Here is a 26,380-nt window from a genome sequence, read left to right as displayed (position 1 = left end):
ATTTGGATGCAAATCATCGACAATTTTGCAGTAGACTGCAGTTTCATTTAGTAATTCTTAGGAAGCGATAGTAGAGGCAGTTACATGGGAATCTTAAATAATTTTCTAGTGTTGTCTGCTAATTTGTTGTATTGATATCCAGGGGACCCGGAATATCAATGTCTATGTTCACTACATACATCATTGACTAGGAATATATTAGTCACAGCCAGGGGCAGCGATTTATTTCAAATATTGGGGGGGGGGGGCCATTTTCTTGGGTGCAGGCATGTAGCAACTTTCATCCCCAAAATTGTTCACATGCTTTGTGATATTTTGTATACATAAATATATATATATATATATGTATATATATAATGTATATATATATATATATATTTATATATATATATATATATTTATATATAGTATTTATTGATATATTTATATGCGGACACATTATTATCATTATTATAACAATACTGTCAATTTCATGACAGTCCTATTACTTTGTTGCTGTGTTAATTTGGTTAAAATAATTATGTTATCCCTAATTTTAAGAATGTACACGTAGGTAGAGCCATAATAAGCCTGTGGCCGTAATTTAGAGTTGAACAGATGCCCCTTCTGTTTTTAGAGTGCCATGATTGGGACCATGCACACTAGTGTTATCGGTTAAACAGCCCCAGGATGCCATTCCCAGGACAGTCAAAACAAATTTCTCTCTTTGTTCAAGAGTAGGTAGATGACGTAATGAACAATGCACGTCTGCGATATATAATAACCCCTCCCCCCCACCATTTTTTCATCTTTATTCAAGTTACTACATTACATGGAGAGAATGGCCATCGAAAGCAAAATAATGAATTAATCATTTCGTACAAGTTTTTATGAAATATTGCCATAAACTGCATTAAACATAAAAGATAACCACAACTAAATGAAATTATGTTTCTTTTCCTCTCTTGCACATAATAGAGGTTGAGGCTTTTAAGTATTTTTGTGCATTTCATACAAAAAATCATTTAATCATAGAGTGAGCACTTTCTGCTAGAAGCCGAATCACGAATGGACATATACCAATATCAGAGATAAAAACTTTACGATAATAAGCAAAACAAAATTCTTTTAATTGATTTCATTCCTTTAGATCTTTAATTCCATGAACCAGCATGGTCAATGCTGGGTATAACTTTACAAGAGATCATTAATGATTAAATAATGATGATGGAAATAACATTGTGTAAACAAAATGATTTATTGAGCGTATACACACTCATTTTGATGAGGAATTACCTCGATAATAAGACTTGCGAGAAACTAGTCCATGCGTTTGTGACATCAAAGCTTGATTTTCTAAATTCACTTTTATTTGGCCTTCCTGATTCGGCCATCAAGAAACTCCAAAAGATCCAAAACACCGCTGCCCGTATCGTGAAAAGGAAAGGAAGAAAGTGCCGCACCACCCCACTTCTGAAGGAACTTCACTGGCTCCCTATCAGCTACAGAATCCAGTATAAAATACTTCTTCTCACCTTCTGTGCTCATCATCTTGAACGCCCTGTGTACCTGTCACAACTTCTCTTGCCATATACTCCAACTCGCACACTTTGTTCCTCCAACAAACTGTATTTAACTGTTCCAAAACCATGATTGAAGAACTATGGTTACAGAAGCTTCCAATACTCTGGGTCTTATCTCTGGAACAAGTTACCAGATCACATTCGAACATGCTATAAACTTTCTACTTTCAAAAGTCTACTTAAGACCCATTTTTTCACTTGTTCTTTTGTAAATTAATTGACTTTCTTTGTAAAGCGCTTTGAGCAGTAACTTTTGTTTACTGATTTGGCGCTATATAAGTCTCATTTATTATTATTATTATTTTATAAACTGCTACACATAACGATGTGTAACATTAATCAAATGAACAACAACAAAGACAAAACATGTTTCCTTACTTCAAATATGAGACCCCACACCATACATAGTACTGAGTAAAATAACAAATTTCTTGTAATATAAAATTAAAGTCTACACTAGCTGTTCTAAGTTAACTATTAAAATGAACCATTTGCATTATTCAGTTGCAAGATGTTCCCAGGCCTGCCCATGCCTCTCCCATGGAAAATTGCTTTCCTCAGCTCCTATGCCTGCACTGAATAAATAATTAATAAATAATTAAATAATTACAAAGGTAATACCGTCAAGCAGCAGCAAAGCATATTTCAAGCAGCAGCACGCATATTAGAAACCATAGGCGTAGGAGGCGGGGGGGGGGGGGGGGCTGCAGCCCCCAACCAAAAATTTTTGTGAAAATTTGGGCAATATGCTGATAATTTTTCGGGTACCTACTGAAAGAAGAAAAATTTGCAGTGTGTTTTTCAATTTTGTTTGTGAAAATTCGGGCAATATGCTGATAATTTTTCGGGCACCTAATGAAAGGAGAAAAATTTGCAATGAGTTTTTCAATGGTTAAACTGATATTATTATTACTATTATTATTGTAACGACTTCCCCAATAGTTACGCGCGCATTCAACGTCTTAATGTGCATATCATATAGGCATTTATCGGTTATTTGCATGTGACGTAATTACCAATGAATGCCTATATGATATGTACATTAAGATGTCGAGTGTGCACGGAGCGCGCGAAAAATGTTGGTTATATTTTCGGGCAAGTCGTTACAGCCCCCCCAAATCAAATTAGGCTCCTACGCCTATGTTAGAAACAAAATAACTTAAAACCGTCTTGGGGGATTAATTGTTTACTTAATGAGTTGATAAACCCAAAGAATTGTAGAAACCATCGAAAGATAAGAAGCAATCGTAAACCAGAAACATCAATGAATGAGGTAAACTAGAATGTACATGAGATCACTGAAAGGTGACACCATAAATCTCATTTTCTATAACCAATGATCAATACTTTTCATTTTCTGTAACGATTGATCAATACTTTTCATTTTCTATAACCAATTATCAATACTTGTCATTTTGTATAACCAATAATCAATTATTTTCATTTTCTATAACCATTGATCAATACTTGCCATTTTCTATAACCATTGATCAATACTTGTCATTTTCTATAACCAATGATCAATACTTGTCATTTTCTATAACCAATTATCAATTCTATTTATTTTCTATAACTGTTGATCAATACTTGTCATTTTGTATAACCATTGATCAATACTTGTCATTTTCTATAACCAATTATCAATTCTATTTATTTTCTATAACTATTGATCAATACTTGTCATTTTGTATAACCATTGATCAATACTTGTCATTTTCTATAACTATTGATCAATACTTTTTATTTTCTATAACTATTGATCAATACTTGTCATTTTCTATAAAAAATGATCAATACTTGTCATTTTCTATAACCATTGATCAATACTTGTCATTTTGTATAACCAATGATCAATACTTGTCATTTTGTACAACCAATGATCACTACTTGTCATTTTGTATAACCATTGATCAATACTTGTCATTTTCTATAACCAATTATCAATTCTATTTATTTTCTATAACTATTGATCAATACTTGTCATTTTGTATAACCATTGATCAATACTTGTCATTTTCTATAACTATTGATCAATACTTTTTATTTTCTATAACTATTGATCAATACTTGTCATTTTCTATAAAAAATGATCAATACTTGTCATTTTCTATAACCATTGATCAATACTTGTCATTTTGTATAACCAATGATCAATACTTGTCATTTTCTATAACCATATTGTCTCCTTTGTTAATCACCCTCCGTTATTGAAACGGCTTATAAACCCTTTTTCATCCAAGTTAGTATATTGAGTATTAAATCATATTTAATATTCTCCAGGAATATGTTTCTGTTTCTCAGTCTTTCATAACTCCTTTAACATAAGACATATCTGAGTTCCATCAACAGGAGTTGTTTACCATGAACCCCCCTCTGCCCCCCTCCCCATCCCCCTCACAGTCCCGATCACAATAATCTCCATCATATAAATTAATGATTGTTAGGTTTCCTTTTTACTTAGACATTATCCAGTAATCTTTTGAGCTCGCATATTCTTCATAACTGACCAAAGTGGCTACTTTGTTGTTCTTGAAGAATAAGCAGAATGCCCTCAAACTTTTCTACATTGAGATAATACATTGTCATATATTTCACCACAAGCATTTCAGAATTATTATTCTGACCAACTTTAACTTCATCAATAATTTTTAACTTCTGTCATTGCAATTATCTACTTACTTATTAAAATATAAATGCAAATGGAATACAAATCATCCCTCAAGGTCCGAACATGAGAACAAAATCCACTTTTCATGTTTGATAAGAATAATTACTATAATAACAGAGACATAATATCATGATATTTGTATAAAGTGTAAAAACTACGGTGTAAAAAGTGTAAAAAATAGTGTTGACATCAGCTAAAGATCAACAACTACCTTCCCAAGCGATAATTTCTGATTACGAAAATACCCCCCCCCCCTCCTTCACCCTCAATAGCAATAATGATGTTAATTGTATCATACATATGATGTTATGAACTTTCTTCCAAAAAAAAATCACAATTTATTGTGGAGTCTCTGTGTGATATTACACATTTTATTCCAAAAATGTATTTTGCTAATGAAAAGAACACCATTCAATCTCGTCAAAACTGAGCAATAGAACCTAATTCTAATGTCTGTATTCTCTGGGTGAACATATTATTTTCACTTAAATAATTATTGCATTGAATTATGATTGCATAATTAAATAATTGCATAATAATAAATAAATATTGCATAATTATTAAATATGTATTGCATTAATTCAACAGCAAAATTAGAAGATAAGGCTACTTTGGTGGTTCACCTTGTTTCGTATCTGTATATCACAGTACCATCTATGATTTTAGTCCTATAACCATTATACCATTACCCCATACCAATAGCGCCACCATTAACAAATTCCCTAGCACTACATCAAGCCATCTGCTAGAAGCATTATGGGAACACCTTGTTGGAAAGTTAAATTGGAGAAACATGCCTCCATCTTTACTATGCTTTTGTCTGTTATCTATCCCCCAACCCAATCAAACTCTGAACAGCCAATCACAAAGCTGTATATTACCTTTCTCAAATCATGAGTAGATTACCCTAGTTATGTAGTTCCTAGTTACTGAAGTGGTAGAGTAAACTTCAGCACCCACGCCCACTGGCATGGCACCTCTGCGGGACTGAAGGTAGGGAGGGTCACCACAATTCCCCCACTGGCACTTTCAACCCATTTGACATTCTCCGAGTAGCCTAACATCTGTAACTGCCGAATTTTGTTGGATTTAACACCCATCAGTTTTAAAGTGTTAGCTTTTGGCCACTTCAACATGGTCGCATAGACATATGTGTTTGACGGGCCAGTTTTGCTCGTATACCTGCGCAGGAAGAGATAAGATAAGAACATGAGAGGTGAGAGTATGTAAACCCAAAGAGTGAATCTCTGGAAAAGGAAACCACATAACTTATTAAAGTTACCTTCATGGGAAGACAGACACTAAAAATAACTTTCAAATAACAGATAGTTTGTGCTAGTAACACTATACTAGCACAAACTATCTGTTATTTGATACCAAATCGAAGAACTTCTTCTTGTGCAATTTGAGACCAATAACGATTTCTCTCTATCTGTCATTTGAACATATTTGGAGATCACAATCTTGAGGAACTGCTCTTCACAGCATATGATTAAAAAACTTTTACTGCAGCTTTTGAAACATACTCTGATATAAACGATGCTTCTCAATGAGAAATATATTAAAAACAAGTGGTCTGCAGATAATAAAGATCATTTTAATTGAACCTAGACTAGTCTAGTATACAAGAGATGTTATTTTATCTTCCATCATTTGTAGTCACTGTGGTTTGTTACATTTTCCATAATCCAAGTTATCATACCCATCATAGTGTCAATTGCTCAGTTAATGCCAATGTTTCAGAACAATTTCAAGTAAATATTCTCAGAGGGATATAACTCTACTCGCTGGCAATAAAAAATCAAACAAGTTACATCAATGAAGATTGTAGTAGCCACTAAATATCCTGCAAGTAAGTGCTAATTAAATCTAAGTCAAAGTAAACTATAATGTTTCAGAGAAGGAGATGATAGCTGTCACCATCCAATAGACCCAAAAAGAAGAATATTTCATGTTATGTACATCTAATAAAAGTTCCATCGATTGTTATGGTATCACAATACACATCTGTATGGCATTTCCATCAATTGTTACTGTATTGCAATGTTTGGATGAACACTTTGACTAAAACGAGATCTGTAAGGGGCACTTTTCATAGCATGCCCTTCTCAAAGCAAAGGGTTAGAAATCTCCTTCCATGTCTTGTACGAGACATACCTACTTGACCACAAGAAGAAAACTGTTTCTTGGTTTTTCTTACCAAACTCCACGAGTAAGAGTGTCATTTTGATGCTGCCAAGGCTTGGTTGAGTAGACAGCCTCCCCATTTACAGAAAGCCACTTGCCCATGTCACGTAGCCGTTCTTCAAAAATGGGGGCTATGCGACCATCATGTGTTGGACCAACATTCATCAATAAATTCCCACCGCAGCTGTCGGAGAAACAATATGACAATGTTGATTCCTCTGAGGGGAATGACTCTTTTGTCCTGGCAACCTAATCATGTTCTAGACTGAGAATTCTCTGAATTCAGGCTATTTACTGGCTAAATGCCAGTGGAATTCACCACTTGTCAGTAGAAAAATAAAAAGGCACATGTATTTTGCTGCTAGTAGACATTTAGAACGTAAAAACCACAGTTTTCATTGAAAATACAGTTCATTTTCCGCTAAATACGAAAAGGAAAACAAAAGGAAAAAACATGTCCATTTCAACTGTCAATCTTTATATGACATAAGAAAACATGGAAAATGGCAGCCTTCTTACATATCTCAAAGAGAAAACATTTAAAATATTGATCCAGATTGTTTTTCCAGCCTTTATCTTAATTATATTTATAAACGTGATCACAGGACTTTTCTGTCACATGCACGAGTTGACGTCATGAACAAAGCAAATTTCCTCTTGTTTGAAGAAACCGCTTTTCGTTTCAACATGTGATTCTGCCCATTAAGTGCAGGCAAGACTTGAAGCAAGTTCCAAATATTGGACTCATTATTCTCTGTGAGTTAACTGTCATGCATTTCCTACTTCCAAAGGTGATTGTTTCCAATGACGGTATAAATCGCACTGACCATTTGTATTGGTATTTCTTTGAGATATTACTGGGCTTTAATACAGAGAAAACTTTGAAACTCTAATATTGATATACTTTTTTTTGTATTTCTATTGATAACATACCATAGTTAATCCCAGTAACACTTATCACATTATACTCTCACTTCTTAACATTCCCATGTGACCTTTGACATCTCGAAAAACAGATGGACATAGAATCCTAACGCCATGACAAACTTGCTTCATTACAGCTGTTAGAAAATTGCGCTAAAATGGGACTAAACCTTCCTTCCTTTCTTTCTTCTTTCTTACTGATAAAGCAGAGTTGCATAACGCTAGCTTCTCCCTTAAAGGGTGTGAAGACTCGTGCAAAAAGAAACGTCTAATGCCTGTAATCTGACCTAGCTTCGAATGAGGTGTAACAGAAGTGTTAGACACCACCATCGATCCCAGAAAATACACACACAGCTTGCTACCGTCGGTAATTAGACACTATAGTGTACAGTCAGTACATACAGCTGCGGTCAATACCCACAGCACAGTGTATAAACGATACAGCTCAAGATAACAAGGTATCAAGTTTCATTACTGTCTGCATTTTGTAGCGACAAGAGAAAAACTTCACTAGCAAGCAACGGAAAGTTAACTTTTTTCACAGGGCGGCACACGGTTTGGGGGCGAGTCTTCAATGCCTTTAAGTTTGCTATCATCATGGTGTAATTACTGAAATGAGCTTGGTCAAGCTTCCATCTCACAGTTTTGTAATTCAACGTTGCCACCATTTATATTGCAAGCTCACCTGATGGTCTCCATGAGAGTTTTGATGAGTTCCTCGATGGTGAAGTAATCTTTCAAAGTGGCGTCACGTCGATAACCCCAGGATAATTTATCAATGGTCATGCAGTTCTCCCATTTATGTTTGACCAAGTGGCCTAGAAAGAAAGAAAGAATTTTACAGACAGAAATGAAGGCATTTGTTACATCATCCACACAAAAATCAAATTCTGAAAATCTTTACCCCCATCACATGTAGGCCTACCCTCACAGGCTGTTTGCAGAACATAAACAGTCTGTACATGTACGAAACAGGTTTTTTTTTTCCCTCCTGATTCTTTGAAAATTGTTGCAGAATGAAAGTAAGAGTTTCTACGGGAGTGGGAAGATTTCCAAAAGATTATTTTCCCAGGTATAGTGAATTATTCGATCGATTACTTGGTGAAAGTAAAGCGGAAACGAGTGTGATGAAGATAGATTTCCCCGTGCTTGTGCCCTCCGTGATTAATGCAACTTCAACTCTGGAAAAAACATCTCTTACTTTGATGAAAAATTTCATAAGGGGTAAAATTCCTCATTGCATTAACTCAAATTGTGAGTGGGCAGCAACTGAATGGCCGCCGCAAGTAACAAATATATCAGATGTTCAAAACTTTTGGCAGAGGCAGAAATTCTTTAGGCCTGCTCAATGGGGACATAGAGTCCTGGGAATAAAAAAGTTTGGTATAAAAGGTATCTCTTGCTTGTTTTTCTCATTCTTCTTCTACTTCTTGTTTTGTATTACATGGAAAGATCTTAATGCATATTTCATGAACAGGGCAACAAGTTGGAGAGATGTGATATTGGACAGAGTCATATTGGACAATGCTTTTCCTCACCTTGCCACAGTTTGGCTTTAGAAATGTTTAGAGGTCACCTTTTTTTTTGTCCCATATTTAATAGCATATTTAACCTTTCTAGAAGTTTTAAAAAAACAAGAAGATTCTTAGGAGTCTCTGAATTATACCCAGATTATTGGGAGACCGTGCTAGAGTCTGTAGACATAAAAATATCTCAAAAAGGAAATATATTTTGAGAGTGGGGGGGAGAAAGGTTTGCTAAAATTGAATATAAGTGATAATTATTTGACTTTATAGACTATTTTTGGCCTGTGTTGGTGATCTTAAAACATAGCATATGTTGAGGAGAGTAGCAATTGCTTGAACCATCCAGAGTGGACGATTAAAGAGATAGTTAGAATGCCTGAGCTGTAAGGCAGTTATTGTTTACTTGATGACTGAGGGCAGTTATTGTTTACTTGATGACTGCTTGAGGGCAGTTATTGTTTACTTGATGACTGAGGGCAGTTATTGTTTACTTGATGACTGAGGGCTGTTATTGTTTACTTGATGACTGAGGGCAGTTATTGTTTACTTGATGACTGAGGGCTGTTATTGTTTACTTGATGACTGAGGGCTGTTATTGTTTACTTGATGACTGAGGGCAGTTATTGTTTACTTGATGACTGAGGGCTGTTATTTTTTACTTGATGACTGAGGGCAGTTATTGTTTACTTGATGACTGAGGGCAGTTTTTGTTTACTTGATGACTGAGGGCTGTTATTGTTTACTTGATGACTGAGGGCAGTTATTGTTTACTTGATGACTGCTTGAGGGCAGTTACTGTTTACTTGATGACTGCTGGCAGTTATTGTTCACTTGATGACTGCTTGAGGGCAGTTATTGTTTACTTGATGACTGAAGGAAGTTTTTGTTTACTTGATGGCTGATAGCAGTTGTTTACTTGATGGCTGAGGGCAGTTATTGTTTACATTATGATTGAGGGCAGTAATTGTTTACTTGATGACTGTTGGCAGTTATTGTTACTTGATGACTGAGGGCAGATTTTTGTTTACTTGAGGAGTGCTGGCAGTTTTTGTTTACTTGAAGACTGAGGGCAGTTATTGTTTACTTAATGACTGAGGGCAGTTATTGTTAACTTGATGTCTGAGGTCAGTTATTGTTAACTTGATGACTGAGGGCAGTTATTGTTAACTTGATGTCTGAGGTCTGTTATTGTTTTCTTGATGACTGAGGGCTGGCAATCTCTAACATCGCATAACACACAGACAAACTCTAGCTAGAACTGAACCAATGATTAAAACTTAACCGATGGATATTTGTATACAACCTGATGTAAAACCAGAAAGTTTGTCAGTACAGAATTCGGTTACATTTGGTATTCTGGTCATGGAATTTCTATATAAATGATACATAGTGACAAAGACCAGTACAAGGAAGATGGAACAAGAGTGAAGAAGTAAAGCTCTAACAAACTGGTTGTTAAGATAAATAATCATAAAGCAAATTAAGTTTGTAGTAAAGTTAACTTTGTACACCTCTTGTGTTAAGCTATTGAGTCTATATACCAGATCGTTGCTCCAATTTGCGTCAAGACAGTTCAACTGTGGTCAATCTGAACGGATATGTTTTATATAATTGATTGATTGTTATAAATATGCTTTTCTGAGAGATAAACGTAAAACGATAAGGTGTGATATAATATATCCCTTCAAGGCACTGGGACGATCCCTACACATGATTTATATGTGAATTGTCTGTTGAAGATCAACATCTATGAAGAAAGTTCAGTTTGTATATTTTACCTGGATTGTAACGATCATCGCAAGTGAAGAATCCACCGTGGGTGCATCTAGCCTCCTTACCCCACCGATCGTTTGTGACAACTGTATCCTTTACTGGGCTGTATGAGAGTAGAAACAAAATAAATGTTTGGACCATGCTGTATGAGAGTAGAAAACAAATCAATGTTTTGACTATGCTGGGGTGAGGGGAAGAAAAAGAATTGTTTTGACTAAGCAATGTGAGGTGCATAAAAATAATTAATGTTTTGACTATGCTGTGTGAAGGGCAGAAACAGTCAGATTAATGATTGACTATGCTGTGTGAGGGGTGGAAACAGTCAGATTAATGTTTTGACTATGCTGTGTGAGGGGCTGAAACTGTCAGATTAATGTTTTGACTATGCTGTGTGAGGGGTGGAAACTCACAGATTAATGTTTGACTATGCTGTGTGAGGGGCTGAAACTGACAGATTAATGCTTTGACTATGCTGTGTGAGGGGTGGAAACAGACAGATTAATGCTTTGACTATGCTGTGTGAGGGGTGGAAACAGACAGATTAATGTTTGACTATGCTGTGTGAGGGGCTGAAACTGACAGATTAATGTTTTGACTATGCTGTGTGAGGGGCTGAAACTGTCAGATTAATGTTTTGACTATGCTGTGTGAGGGGTGGAAACTCACAGATTAATGTTTGACTATGCTGTGTGAGGGGTGGAAACAGACAGATTAATGTTTTGACTATGCTGTGTGAGGGGTGGAAACTCAAAGATTAATGTTTTGACTATGCTGTGTGAGGGGCAGAAACAGATTTAATGTTTTGACTATGCTGTGTGAGGGGCAGAAACAGACAGATTTAATGTTTTGACTATGCTGTGTGAGGGGCTGAAAAAGTCAGATTAATGTTTTGACTATGCTGTGTGAGGGGTGGAAACAGACAGATTAATGTTTTGACTATGCTGTGTGAGGGGTGGAAACTGACAGATTAATGTTTTGACTATGCTGTGTGAGGGGCAGAAACAGATTGATGATTTCATGTTGTCCGAAATCAAGAACCAGAGAATGAAACCACAGGAGTGGGTTTAATACTGTGCAACCTCCGTTGTTGACTAAAGGCTGTGTGAGGGGCAGAAACAGATGGATGTCTTGATATCGTCAGTCTCTTAGAACTTGGAACATGAGTGCAGTGATGTGAGGTAACTAGTTTACAACCTCAGCCTACCAACCTGTGCAGTGTGCTTGATAATACACATGACAATTCTTAGTTTGGTTCCCCTGTTTTAACAATGTTCTTAACAACTTCTTTAAACAAACCTATCATTATAGAGCCAAGCCAAGAAATGTGTCGAGTTCCAATATTCACTTCCGGCATCCCAGTCGCCGTCAGCCCAAATAACCTCCGGTTGGTAAGTATTGACTACTTCACTCAACTGAGGTGTCATCACCAGCTGAAAGAGGTCAGAGGTCAAATGTCATGCATAGTTATCAATGTTTAATTATGTACCAACTAACTTCAATATATACTCACTTGATGAAATGAACAATTGCAGAGTATTTCTTCTGCAGACCAGGCTACATGATCACAGCCTAGTTAAATCTGCAGCCTGGCATGAAATTTAATTGGTATTTATCAATGCAGATTGTTTGTATTTGGAGACATGCCAGTTGAGATAACTTTTATGAGGTTTAAGTTTACCACACTACACGGTACTTTCAAGCATGCTACACCGGAAGCAAATATATGGCAAAAGTAACATATCCATAATCTAACAGCAACAGGGTAAATTCAAAGTGCTGATACTGTTGTCAAACTTGTTTGAAGCATATCATGACTGGTACAGTTTATAAACAATTACCCCAACATGTTGTTTGAAAACACTAGACAATTTTAAAACTTGGTGGCACCTGCTGTGACATAAATGCTGAAAGTCGGATGCACATATAAATATATAAATATATCATATCATGTTGAAATCTTTTGTAATTTAACCATTGTACAATCAACCATAAACAACACTGCAACATTTTGCTAACTTATGTTGCCAAATATTCCATCTTCAGTCTTAAAGGCATCGAAGACTCGCCCAAGCCGCGTGCTGCGCTCTGAAAAAGTTAACTTTCCGTTGCTTGCAAGTGATGTTTTCTTCTTGTCGCTCCAAAATGCAGACAGTAATGCAACGTGATACCTTGTTATCTTTAGCTGGACCATCGCTGTACCGTTTGTACACTGTGCTGTGGGTATTGACTGCAGCTGTATGTATACTGACTGTATAATACTAGTATCTAATTACCGAAGGTAGCAAGCTGTATGCATATTTTCTGGGATCAATGGTATTGTCTAACACTTCTTTTGCACCTCATTCGAAACTAGGTCAGATTACCGGCATTAGACGTTTCTTTTTTCGCGAGTCTTCACACCCTTTAAACATGCTAAACATGAGGCAGCTTGTGAGAATGTGAAACATGATCCTGACATATTTGTTGATTGTACATGATATACATGGCACCCTTATTGCAAAACTTGTCTGTCACAGAATACTGCCAGAATGAGTCGTTAGTTGTTCTTCTAGTTTGATGCGCATACTCTACGAGATCACCATCGATAGGCTGATATCAGTGCAAACAATCCCTACCATTGACAAGCAGACCATTGCATTCATATCACCTTCTCTAGCTTGAAATCCTTTTTGATGATCACAGGTTCCTTCACACAGTTCCTGGCTTTTGGCAATCTTTTCTGATTCCTTTAAGATCAATGGACACTCTCGAACAGTATAAAGCGTGGCATTAATTTTTAATGTTTTCTAAAATGTTCTTATGGTCACTTTAACTTGGCACCTGTCAAACATGTTAAGCAAACCTGCACCGGTTGGAATTTGGTCTTTATAACACTAATGGTTGTTTTACTATTACCATCAAAGATATGCTAACTAAGGCCTACAGCACAGATTCTGTATCTGTCCACCATGTTTAAAGGCATTGAAGACTCGCCCCAAACCGCATGCGGCCATCTGAAAAAGTTAACTTTCTGTTGCCTGCAAGTGAAGTTTTGTATGTGTCACTACAAAATGCAGACAGTATTGAAACGTGATACCTAGTTATCTTTAGCTGGACCTGAGATATCCACTGTTGTACACTGTGCTGTGGGTATTGACTCTGTATGTACTGACTGTACACTAGTGTCTAATTACCGACGCTAGCAAGCTGTGTGTGTATTTTCTGGGATCGATGGTGGTGTCTAACACTTCTGTTACACCTCATTCGAAACTAGATCAGATTACCGGCATTAGAAGTTCCTTTTTGCGCGAGTCTTCACACCCTTTGAACACAGCTCTGAGACTTTTACAAGAAGTTTCACAGAAGATTGAAGGTTTACAAGATTAAAACTTACATCAACAAACTGTGTAGTTTTGAAATTATTCTTCTTATCCACCAGGTATAAGGGATTAAACCACTCAAACAGGGAGAAATATAAACCAAATCGTACGTGTGTTTCTCTGATTGCTCTTGAAAGTTCACCTGCAAATAAAGAAGAAATCAATTCTGTCAGACAGGCTTCAAGGTACTTTTGTGACCTGTGCAGGTCAAGTCATAATGAAACAAGAGTGCAAGATGTAAATAATTATTTTATTATATGTATACATATCTAATGTTTCATTAGAGAGTTAAATACAAAGGCACTGTTAGTAGGAAGGATGTTCTGTTCATGGAAAGTCTAAGCTTCAGATTACTAAATAAAGAAGTATTTGCAATGCCAGCAAGGGGTGGCAATTTGTTTGAAATATTGGGGGGGGCATCTGCTTGGGTGCAGGCGCGTAGGAAGTTTCATCCCCAAAATTTTTGCGCGCTTCGTGATATATTGTATATATATATATATACATAGCTGATTTGGAGTGATACTATACGTACAGAAAGTAATGTAAAGTACAGAAAGTAATGTATCCCTCAACTACCTATCCTCCTTTGAAAGAAAGTTATAAACTTAGTTACAGTTAGCAAGTTATTTCTTTTCAGACTCGACAGTTAAAGTTCAGCACACAAGCACAGTATATATACCAAAGGTGTAACATAACAAAGGAAGAGATGTCTGGTGAGAATCCACTTACCTACAAGGTCCCTTCCAGGGCCTATATCTTTGGCATTCCAGTTCCAAGAAAACTTAGATGGCCAAAGGGTATATCCTTCATGGTGTTTACTCGTCAAGACCGCGTACCTACATAAAAAAGATAAAAAAATGTAAACAGTCAGTTAGATATCCTATACTTAATAGGGTTTTTTTAAGGACCTTTTAACTAAATCCATTTGCTATAGTGTGTGTAACAGTACATGAAATATTGTATTTGTTGTACAGTAAACCCATGGCCATTAGAAATATTGTATGTGCTGACAGTAAACCCATGGCCATTAGAAAAATTGTGTGCTGTACAGTGAACCAATGGTCATTAGAAATATTATATGTGCTGTACAGCAAACCATGACCTATAGGAATATTGTATGTGCTGACAGTAAACCCATGGCCATTAGGAATACTGTATGTGTTGTACAGTAACCCATGGCCATTAGAAATATTGTATGTGCTGTCAGTAAACCCATGGCCATTAGAAATATTGTCTGTGCTGACAGTAAAACCATGGCCATTTGGAATATTGTATATGTTGTACAGTAAACCCATGGCCATTAGAAAAATTGTAAGTGCTGTACAATAAACCCATGGCCTTTAGAAATATTGTATAAGCTGTTCAGTAAACCCATGGCCATTAGGAATATTATATGTGCTGTACAGTAAACCCATGGCCATTAGAAAAATTGTGTGCTGTACAGTAAACCCATGGCCATTAGAAATATTGTAAGTGCTGTACAGTAAACCCATGGCCTTTAGAAATATTGTAAGTGCTGACAGTAAACCCATGGCCATTAGAAAAATTGTGTGCTGTACAGTAAACCCATGGCCTTTAGAAATATTGTAAGTGCTGTACAGTTAACCCATGGCCTTTAGAAATATTGTATAACCTGTACAATAAACCCATGGCCTTTAGAAATATTGTATAAGCTGTTCAGTAAACCCACGGCCATTAGAAACATTTCTCTCTCGACTAGGTATTCAGTGTTTTGTGGTAAGTCTGCAGGAAAACATGTATAGACAATTTGGGATGGTAAAATTAGGATGGGCTTCCACTGGAGGTAGCCAGTCTTAGAGGGTGTACAGGGCTAGAAAGGTTACCATTCACTGTAGTTGTGGTAGAGGGAGAGTGTAAAGGTTGTGGGGAGACAGGTAAGCAAGAAGCAAAGTTAATACAATATTTTGAAAGTATTTTGAAAACCATTTGACACCCAGAATGACTGAGAATGACAAATCTTGGATTCCACTATAAATTATCACTTTATCCAGGTTTCATGAAGTAATAGCGACGGCATGAACCCTAGCTTGTACTGTGTACATACTGTTTATAGTACTTTTACTGTAGTAAGCCTACCAAGGAATAAATTCATAAAAGTACAACTTTCTGTATGACAATTAAGCTGAACACTTTTGTCATACTTTTATAAGATGATAATCATTGGATATACACATAGGCGTAGGAGCCCAATTTGCTTTGGGGGGGGGGGCTGTAACGACTTGCCCGAAAAATAAAACCAAATTTTTCACGCACGGCGTTCAGCATCTTCATGTGCATATTACATAGGCATGCATCGGTTATTACATCGCTTGCCAATAACCTACAATCATTTGCTGTGTTATTACCCTTCCATATTGGTTAGAATTATAAGGGAAGTTGTTACAATAATAATGATAATAATAAAAGTTTTACCATTGAAAAACTCATTGCAAATTATTTTTCTTTCATTAGGTGCCTGAAAAATTCTCAGCATATTGCCCAAATTTTCACAAAAATATTTGGTTGGGGGGCTGCAGCCCCCCCCCCCCGCCTCCTACGCGTATGGATATACAGAGTGTAAGAAAAGTTTCAAAATACTAAATTTGTTATGATCAGGTTGTGAGTCATCCACTATACACCAGACATTCCATGTTTGGGATACATACAGCTTATCAGTTAATTATCTATGATTTATACTGCACTCATCAATCAATAGGCCAATTTACCCACCCCCGTAGTAACAGTCCCAAAAACAAAAATAGATATATTCATGAAGACCACGAGAGTGTACATACAGAAATTCACAAAGTGAGTCCATGGGAGCTGTTATCATGGTATTATATGGTGAATTTAATATGCACTTTCAATTTCAAAGTGTGGAAAACAGACATTGAGTACCTAGACATCTTATAACAATGGGACTGACAAACACAGTGTGCTGCACAATCTGAATTCACAGAAAGCATCCATCCGTGTTTAACTACAAAACATATTTAATGGAGATTCTTTTGGCTTTTGCAAGTTATTACCTCTGGTACAGGCTTATATGAAAAGTGCATAGAGCATAGCTATTTAAACAAATGGTAAACACAAAATTTGCATTGAAAGTAGTACCATAGAATCCCAAATTTTGAAAAAATGTCCTTGAAAGATCGACAGGGTTCAGTGTAATACTCAAACAGCAATGACTTGTTACGTTCTTGAGAGAATTACGACGTAACAAACAGAAATGTGTCACTAAAGAATGAATCAGGAAACTTCCATATCATGTACATTAGGTGTTTGTGAAGCCACCATTCACCAGGGTCAACTGGTCCTTGGTCTGTGTTCATTTATTCCCTATCACAACCCACTGTATCAGTACAGTGTGAAGGCTACATACACCACAATATTAGTTTGAGTGCGGCATACAGCATGAACTGTAAAGAAGCAACTACCTGACATGCATATGAAGCCTTAAAGGGTGTTAAGACTGGCGTACAAAGAAACGTCTCATGCCGGTAATGTGACCTAGTTTCGAATGAGGTGTAACAGAAGTGATAGACACTACCATCGATCCCAGAAAATACACACACAGCTTGCTATGCTACCTTAGGTAATTAGACACTAGTGACGTACAGTCAGTACATAAAGCTGCAGTCAATACCCACAACAAAGTGTACATAGCAGCGATGGACATCTCAGGTCTAGATAAAAGATAACACGTTTCATTACTGTCTGCATTTTGTAACGACAATAAGAAAATGTCATTTGCAAGCAACGGACAGTTGACTTTTCAGAGCGCGGCATGTGGTTTAGGGCGAGTCTTCAATGCCTTTAAAACAATGAAATTTAATAACGATATGCACTTACCATACAGGCTGTACATACTACCTTTTAAATTCCATAATTGATGTTGCCCATCCCATAGGTGTGCCACCTAGCTTTCTTTTTAAAACCCCACATTTCTTGATTAGCCAATGGGGTGACCTGTCTTCTGAAAACTTGTCAGCTGCACATTCAGACAAACAACATCATTTCTGTCTCAATCAGTTAGAATGTTGTCAGAATGTCCCAAAGTTTGATACTTATTATCATGCTGGATGACCAAGGTATTTTAAGTTTGAGGTCAACCATGAGAGATGACCGGCCTGTAAATGCACTCACTGTCAAATTATTTTATTCTTTGCACCATGCAAATCTTTATCCAACATGCAATCCACCTTACCAAAAAGAAGAAAACCAAACTTGATTTTAACAAATGATCACAAAACATTTTTTAATGATAAATAGGAAGGCCAATGCAGTTGTTCATATTGCCTTGCCCATGTGATTTATCAATTAACAAGAGGAAATTGCCCGGTTATTAACAACTGAAAATTGATTTCTGTATCCTTTTCAGTGCATGTCAGGTTATAATTGAGATAGTATTAATGGACTAACCTGTACCTCTATAGTTTGTACACTATATTGATATCATTCCACCTCTTAGAATATGTGTAAAACCACAAAAACAGCTTAGGCCTAACTTGCTTCTAGAGTAATTCCTCCTTGCCACAATTTCATCATGTTCATTATTAAAAGACTACTTACATTGGCCAGTGCTGATTTCAAGTTCACAATCAGTGCCAACATCAGCTGTACTGCAAATGGATTTTGAAACTTTGATTTCTGGTGACCTGTGACCTTTATCATATAAACCATAGGATTCATGTACTGTACACACAGTGAATCCACAGAGCAAGTATGACATTTATTCAACCAAGATACGAAATAGTCATGACCTCAAGATGACATTTGACTTCTACAACAAACAATGGGACTGTTGTTTTTACTAGACTGAATTTACAAACCAAACATATTTCTAGCAAGCAGGACCAGGTTTGGAGTAACCTCAATCTTTCAGGCTTGACCTCTGGTGACCTCAGATTGCCATTGAGCTATACACAAACCAGTCCTATATCTGGCTTTGTAAAGTTATTACCTCTGTTTTTTTTTATGTCAGCCTACTTTCATAATTTAAAACAAAAGGAACTAACTTTAACCTTTTAAGTTCATACTAGTTGCAATAACAGTATATACCTTGCTATATACTGACATGTCACGTAAGGGAACCAGATATGCTGCACTGCCTTCAATTCCCATCAAGGTGCAAAATGTATTGAAACTTGTCACTATATATTTTGAGTTCCTTTTTCCTTTTTCTTTAATATAGTGAAAACAACAGGTGTTACTGTACAATCCATCATCCAATCACAGAATAATATTAAACACCCCAGATATGGCTATGTCAACAAGGAGACATTTTATTACAAATATCTCGGAGAGGGTTTTGTTCGATTTCCATTCAGCAAGAACAATCTTTACTTTGTAAGAAAAGGGCAGGGTGAACACAAAAAAATAACAAACAGGATAACTCTCAACAGCACCCGGACCCCCCCCCCCAACGCCCTCCAAACACCACATGGCATAATTCTCTGAGAAAGAAAATTAAACACTTGGAATTAATGGTAGTGACACTATATTTAAGGCAAAAAATGAAATAAATGTTGCTGTTATTATGGAGTGTATGGACCTGCATTATATACATCGCTGCCGTAGTCTTGCAGCAGACCCTTACCGACATCCCAGATCTGGGCCAGATATAAAAATCCAGATATGGCCCAGATCTGGAATTTCAATCTGGGCCAGATCTGGAATTTATATCTGGCCAGATAAAAAATTGGGCCGATATATAAACTTGATATTAAATGAAGTTTTATATGGCCCATATAAAATTTGATCTGGTTAAATTTTATTGCAGCCATATCTGGGCCAGATAAAACTTTATCTGCGTATCTGGATTGACTCTATACCCAGTTATATATGGCTTTATATGGCCAGATAAAACTTGATCTGCACATCTGGATTGACTCTATATCCAGTTATATCTGGATTTATATGGCCAGATAAAACTTTATCTGCGTATCTGTATTGACTCTATATCCAGTTCTATCTGGCTTTATATGGCCAGATAAAGGCTTGATATGGCCAGATTAAACCAGATCTAAAGCCAGACCGGGTTTTCGGTAAGGGGAGACCCAGTGGCCACTTCAGGCAACTGCTAATATACATTATATTTGCACTGCTGCTGCTAATTTTTGGCATTTGTCAAGATTCCTTTTTCTAGACCCTCTTCACAAATTCAGTCTCCTTTTTGGCTCTCAATATAATAGCCAAGCTCTCAATATAATAGCCAAGCTCTCAATACAATAGCCAAGCTCTCAGACAAGGCTGTAGCGCCTGCAGCTATTCAAACACACTGGAGAGGGTAATTGTCGTTTGTAAATATGCTGAACACTTCCAAATAAGGACCCTCACAAGGCTATTATCCCTTTAGATAAAGCCTTGAAATAGTTGTTTCAATTCTATCATGTACTCTTGAAAAGATCTACATGTTTGGAATATGAATCTATTAAGGGAATTTAAACAAATTATACAGTTCTGCAGTGGAAACTCTGCACAAACAGTCAAGCACTGCACTGCACCTCAAATTGGTTTTGGCAACTTATACATTTTTGTGGAACAATTAGACTATGCAGTAAAGTACCTTAGTATACCAGCCTACTGTCTAAGTTTGAATCTGTTCACAGCAATCATGAACTGCACAAGACACAATTGTAGTCTCGGAGAACTGATGATGTAACAATACCGGACCTGAGACAACTGTACACGAAGAATCTCAGTCATGAAAAAAGTGCTTTTTATTTTGTTTTTTTGTGCTCAGCTTCTTCACTTGTTGACCAAAGAAGACTAGTTTACTTAGATCTTGAGAATTCTTCTCCTCCCCTTCCCCTATCCCTGCACCCCGCAAACTCGCTCCAGACATGCCCAAAGAATAAGGTCATGGTCACATACTCTGTGTGAAGAAATTAACTTTTTCCCTTTCTGTCTACAACCTTGATGTCATTATGTACATTACAAGTGATTGACAGATGATCGACTTTGAACGCGCTTGGAAACTGTGCGATATGAGTAGATTGTTGCACGAGTGTACTAAGATGATTATCAGCCACTAAAAAATGACCCATTGTTAAATGAAAAACAATGCAACAGTAAGTTGAAACTAATAGCTGTTCACTGAATATATAACTTTAATCTCCCATAATCTGTCATCACCTGATTATTTGAAAAAGCGGTCCAGCAGATATATATCTGCGACTTTGGACCAATGGTGGGTTTTCTTTGAGAATATTTATAGATCATTAACATATGTACACTTGACGTGCAACTGTACAGGACAATGTTCCACATGGCAACAGTATGGAACTACAAATAGAATGCCCAAAGTTGTCTTAAGAGGTCAAGTATGTATGCTCTAGCCCAAAGTTTGATTTCAGAGTACATAGTCTGGTGACACTAGTTAGTATCAATATATACTAGATTCCCAAGATGACTTGTATGAGCACAACTACATGAGGGTGCAGGGAACAGAGGGCAAAGAACACCTGCCTGCCCATAGCCATAGTAACTCTGTACTTATTTACCTCATTTGACAAACTAGAAATTCTACCCATATGATCTTGATGAACAAAGGCTTAACCCCAAGCCATTTATTTGCTACCATTTCAGGAAATCTCTGTCCATTTCCTCCCACTAGAAATGGAGACATATCTCACAGGTAAATGGTACATATAACACGAAGTTGAGTTATAACTCTGTGTGAGAAATGGAATAGTGTACAGTACAGACAGTTCATCTCATTATATATCTAGGCTGGTGTAAATGGATTACACTATATAGATGTTTCCACTGATAATCATTGATAGGCTACAATAAGCTACGTTACTTAACACCTTGCCTTGCCCTGTCTACTACCAAATATCCAATTAACACAACAATTAATCCAAAACTGATAAAACAAAATCATTAACACACAGGGCATTGTTTTATGATTTGTTTCTAATTGCAATCCCTCAGGTAACCAGTTCTTACATTTTGGTTGGCCTAGCTAACAGCAAATTTGTGTATCCTAAAATGTAGCAAATTACAAAGAATGACCAATATGTACACAGCTGTAGGAGAGATGTAAAGGTTTGGTGACTAGAACATCAGCTTTGGGCCCGTAAAGTAAAATTCCCATTCAGGAGGACCATAGGCCTACCACCCCTAGTATTGTTTTTCACCATCTCCAAAGGGACAGAGCAATATAAATTAATCAGTTTACCTATTTGGGCAGATTAATTAGTTACAATTCAATATCTGTTTTTGATATAAACAATTAACCATGGTAGCTGTCCAATGGATAACCATTAATAAAGCTAATTTTGTTTGTTTAAACACAGGTTTGATTGTCTCGGTCTAAGTCTGTTTATGTTTAATAGTTTCCCTGACATGTCATTTATATATATATCTGTCTCCATCAAATGATATATTTTTTATGTACATGTATATTATTTATGTACATATATCATGACAACCACCCAAAGACCCAAACATTCTGTATTCATTATTGGTCAATTAAGTGACACTGTGACATAATACGTAAGGGGAATATATTCAATTAAGTAAAACACAATTTTTACTTACTTAGCGCCAGATGCTTCAATTATGTCTGCCCAATGTTTCGGGTTGAAAAACTCTGCAGTGAAGGCGGGAGCAAAATCTGTGTAGGTAAAACCGGGCCTGTAGTTGGATCTCATGAATGCCTCATAGTTGATGCTATGTTGTCCTTGCCAGTACCACCAGAACCACTCAGAACCAAAACTTGGGACACTGTAGACACCCCAATGGATAAATATACCAAATTTGGCATCTTCGTACCAATCTGGGATCGGACGCGAGTCTAGAGATTTCCAGTTAGGAGTGTAACGGACGGCTTCACCCTTGAAGCCTGAAATGTATACGATCACCTCTGTGACCGAGAGAAACAGGAGGGCGTACAGCCCTAGACGGATCATCTTGATTGGAATTCGGACCATTGTTCTGGTTCCAGGTATGAATCGCATGTTTCTAATAGGTTTAATAACAAAGAAAATCAAACTGAATTAAGGTCCTCAATCATGCAGAAACTAGTTCTGTTGTCTGAATATACATGCAGTTTGGGGATTTAAACTGCATAGCTTGATGTGTAATTATACTGCTGGATAATACAGAAAATATAAATACAATTACAATAATTTCAGATAGAGGGGAAACAAAGTACATACATGTGGAAACATGACCAAATTACTGACTATAATGTTCACATGAAAGGATCATTTAAAATGTAAATATTTTGGGGAAAAATTATTTAACATAATTGAAGCCTTCGTTATAGGCAATACGGGAGGTATCTTCATTAATCTAAATACGTACTTTGTTTACATTTCCTGTACCACTTTCAACTCTATTGCAAATCAAGCTCCTGAGTAGATCTGCAGATTTAGGGAGTTGGGATGGGTGGGGGGGTGGGGTGGGGAGTGCACCTCCCTATCTTCTTACATTATACCTGTAGTTGATAATTTTTTGGACTTGATGTCTTGCATAGATTTGGCACACATGCAGACATTGTTATAAACAGGAAATAATTTATCCGGTATTGAAAAATGGAAATAAAAATAAATGGAAATAAAAAATAAGCTACACGAATGCAAACATGTACAGGAGGTTTTTGTACATGGCTGTTTGTAAACTATTTGCCAGTATTTCATGAGATTTAAAATTCATAATTCTAACAAGTAAATCACTAATTATTCTGTGTAAGCTAGGCCTTGCAAATGTTACAACCAACTCCTTCAAGATACAGTACATCTGTTCAGACTGAACAGTGTGTTATATCCATTACCTGAAATGCTGATGAACAATTTCCTGTAACCTGTCACCTCATTACGCTCTTTAATTTCCTTTTTATGTTGATAAATGATGTGTACATTTCAGTATAAGACAACTTAATTGAGAGTTGTTTCCATGCACTACCGTCGGTGACATATGTAATTCTATAACTTTATTCATATATAGCCCTGCCTGATTACACTAACTGTAGATGAGCAAACATGTAAGGTTACAAACTCAAAATGGATACCCAAATTAACTAAATCTCGATTTTAAATTTAAGTTTTATTTTTTGTTAGAGTCAACTCTGAGATTGTAACTCTGAGGATGAGATCTGCAGGGTTAAACATAGAGCATTGTTAAAAAAAATTAACATACAATTACAAAATGTGAATGGTTAGCACTGCACAATACAACGTACTGTATAACACCTTGGGACCTTCCCTCTGATTAGGAACAGAAGTTGATCTAGTGTAAACATTAATAAATGGCACTTCAAGTCCTGATGGAACCTGCATGCTATAATATATACTTACTGCATGTATGTAGATTGATCTTGGCATACACTATAGTGTTAACAGGCCAGTCCACATTGTACAGTAATATATTAGTAATAACACCAACACATTTTACAACTAAATCTATGTACACATAATGTAAATCATACTGTAAAAAAAAATTGTATGCTACCCATGTTGTGACCTTAACCTAGCTTGCCTAGAATACATATGTGGAGTTGTGCAAGTTTAATTATGAACAAATAGGGCTAACGACGTTAGGCCTGATGAATTTAATATCGTAACTGTTCGTCAACAGACTTAGCACAAGGAAACTTACTGGCAGTAAAATATATCTGCGGAGTTATCACTGGCCGGAGATAACAAGAATTCTAAGCAATACAAATGACAACACAAATTCTACACACATGTTTCTTTCAGAAGATCCGTTGTACCTTTGGCCTAGTCCAAGCAATAATTGTACCGTATGATAAGCTGATCTGCAATCGTTCATTGCTCTCGCTTTATTGTAGATAAAAAATACTTGATAGACCTCGCCTACGACTAGTTTAGGTATAGGCTAGCCTAACCAAGTGTCAATTATTTCCTTAGACAACCATTTCAAATTTAGTTACAGTAAAACACAAACGTATAACGTCCAGTCCCTTTAAGTCAAGATTCGTCTTGCAAGCGTTGTACTCTACTAAGCAAGGTGCAATTTCATTAGTTCAAATGATCGTCTTTTGTACAGCACTGTATTGTGTTCGACCGTTACTTGCCATTAGGCCTAATCTACGTAGACAACTAACGTTGCAGTTTTAGTATACTTGGATTGTAAAGTCCTGCTTATCAGAGCAGAACAGCAAATAAATGGTGGTCGTAATAACATATTTTAACGGAAGTGTGCAATTTTCAGCCAAAGATGTATAGTGATATAAAAGTATAACTGCCTGAAGTTTAGTGATGATTAGATCGTAATTAAGTTGGGGGATTTCCTTTGAAGCGTATAATTCAAAGTATAACATTGACCAGGATTGGACTTTATATTAACAGGTCACTAAATTTTATCATCCATTGTCTCTTATGAGAGAGCATTTTCCAAGAAACATAAATCATTTAGGGAATGGCTCCAAGCCCCATCGTACCGGTCCCGCCCCCCCCCCCAATCCCCACCCTCCGATCCCTCCTTGCAAATATAGGAGTGTTTTTGCTCAAGTGGTTACTGAAGCCGGTGCCTTCCAATCATAAGGTCCCCGGTTCGAGTGACTCCAAGATCAATGTATGTCGTCCAGTTACAGAGTTGTTGACAATTTAATTGACAATTCATAATCATGGACGTTAAATATGAATCTAAGAGACTCACTTCGGTCAGCCTGCGGCTTTGATAAGCCAATGAGGCTTCTTCGCGAGTTCCTGCTTAATTGCAGGAGGATCTAAAATACACACATATATGCACACACCCATACACACATACAAACACGTACTTTTTGCAAGCTTTCCGAGCGTTGTCCAACTCTGGGTAACTGGTGGGGTACTCCATCAAAAGCTTCTAAAAATGAAAGATCTAAAAAAAATATAATCTCGGCGTGAGTTCAGAAATTTCTATGGTTCAGACGTACTCTACTCTAACAAGAAGAGTTACTGTATTGTTAAATGTATGAGAGGGTAGCGGGGTCGAGGCATGGGGAGAAAGGTGGCAATTATTGCTAAACACAGTGGCGTAGGAAGGTACTTTTGAGTGTGGGGGCTGAAGACTGATGGTCGGCCTGGGGGAGGGGTCTAAGGGGAGGGGGTGTCCCCCTCCCCCTTTGGAATTTGTTTGCATTTCCAGGTGGCCTCAGATGCATTTTGGTGTAATATAGCACACTTCAACCCACCCACTCCATTTTGTATATAATTTTGCATTTCCCCTGGCCTTAGATGCAATTTGGTGCTCCAAATGAGATTTTTTTCTCATTTGGAAATGAAAAATGGGTTTTCTGACTTGCGAAGCGGGGGGGGGGGGGGCGGAATGATACTTCCGCCCCTCCATATTTTTCACTGGGGGGCTGGCGCCCCCAGCCCCCGGTTCCAACGCCCTTGGCTAAACATCGTCTGAATTATCATGAATCAT

The 26,380-nt window shown here is 36.9% G+C and overlaps 1 protein-coding gene across 6 annotated transcripts; it reads right to left on the bottom strand.

Annotated features, from left to right (window-relative positions):
- Positions 1 to 4,427: 4,427 nt before the first annotated feature.
- LOC139959421 (alpha-L-fucosidase-like) lies at positions 4,428 to 25,071 on the bottom strand. Of its 6 annotated transcripts, none has more exons than XM_071957017.1 (9): positions 24,696 to 24,878; positions 22,547 to 22,969; positions 14,729 to 14,835; positions 14,014 to 14,141; positions 11,937 to 12,070; positions 10,646 to 10,743; positions 8,027 to 8,159; positions 6,431 to 6,601; positions 4,428 to 5,412 (listed from the first exon to the last, which is right to left on the bottom strand). In XM_071957017.1, the coding sequence occupies exons 1-9, from the start codon at positions 24,779 to 24,781 to the stop codon at positions 5,157 to 5,159; spliced, it is 1,536 nt and encodes a 511-aa protein (XP_071813118.1). In that variant the 5' UTR covers positions 24,782 to 24,878; the 3' UTR covers positions 4,428 to 5,156. The 6 variants fall into 6 exon arrangements, with proteins under 6 accessions (XP_071813118.1, XP_071813119.1, XP_071813121.1 ...); XM_071957018.1 differs by having other exon boundaries at positions 24,723 to 24,878; XM_071957020.1 differs by lacking the exon at positions 24,696 to 24,878 and adding an exon at positions 24,917 to 25,071 and having other exon boundaries at positions 4,429 to 5,412.
- Between the last annotated feature and the right edge of the window lie 1,309 nt (positions 25,072 to 26,380).

Source organism: Apostichopus japonicus, chromosome 19 (genome assembly GCF_037975245.1).
Source record: "Apostichopus japonicus isolate 1M-3 chromosome 19, ASM3797524v1, whole genome shotgun sequence".
NCBI lineage: Eukaryota > Metazoa > Echinodermata > Holothuroidea > Aspidochirotida > Stichopodidae > Apostichopus > Apostichopus japonicus.
The sequence above is the reverse complement of the archived record's forward strand: the minus strand, read 5'-3'. Positions and strand labels throughout refer to the sequence as shown.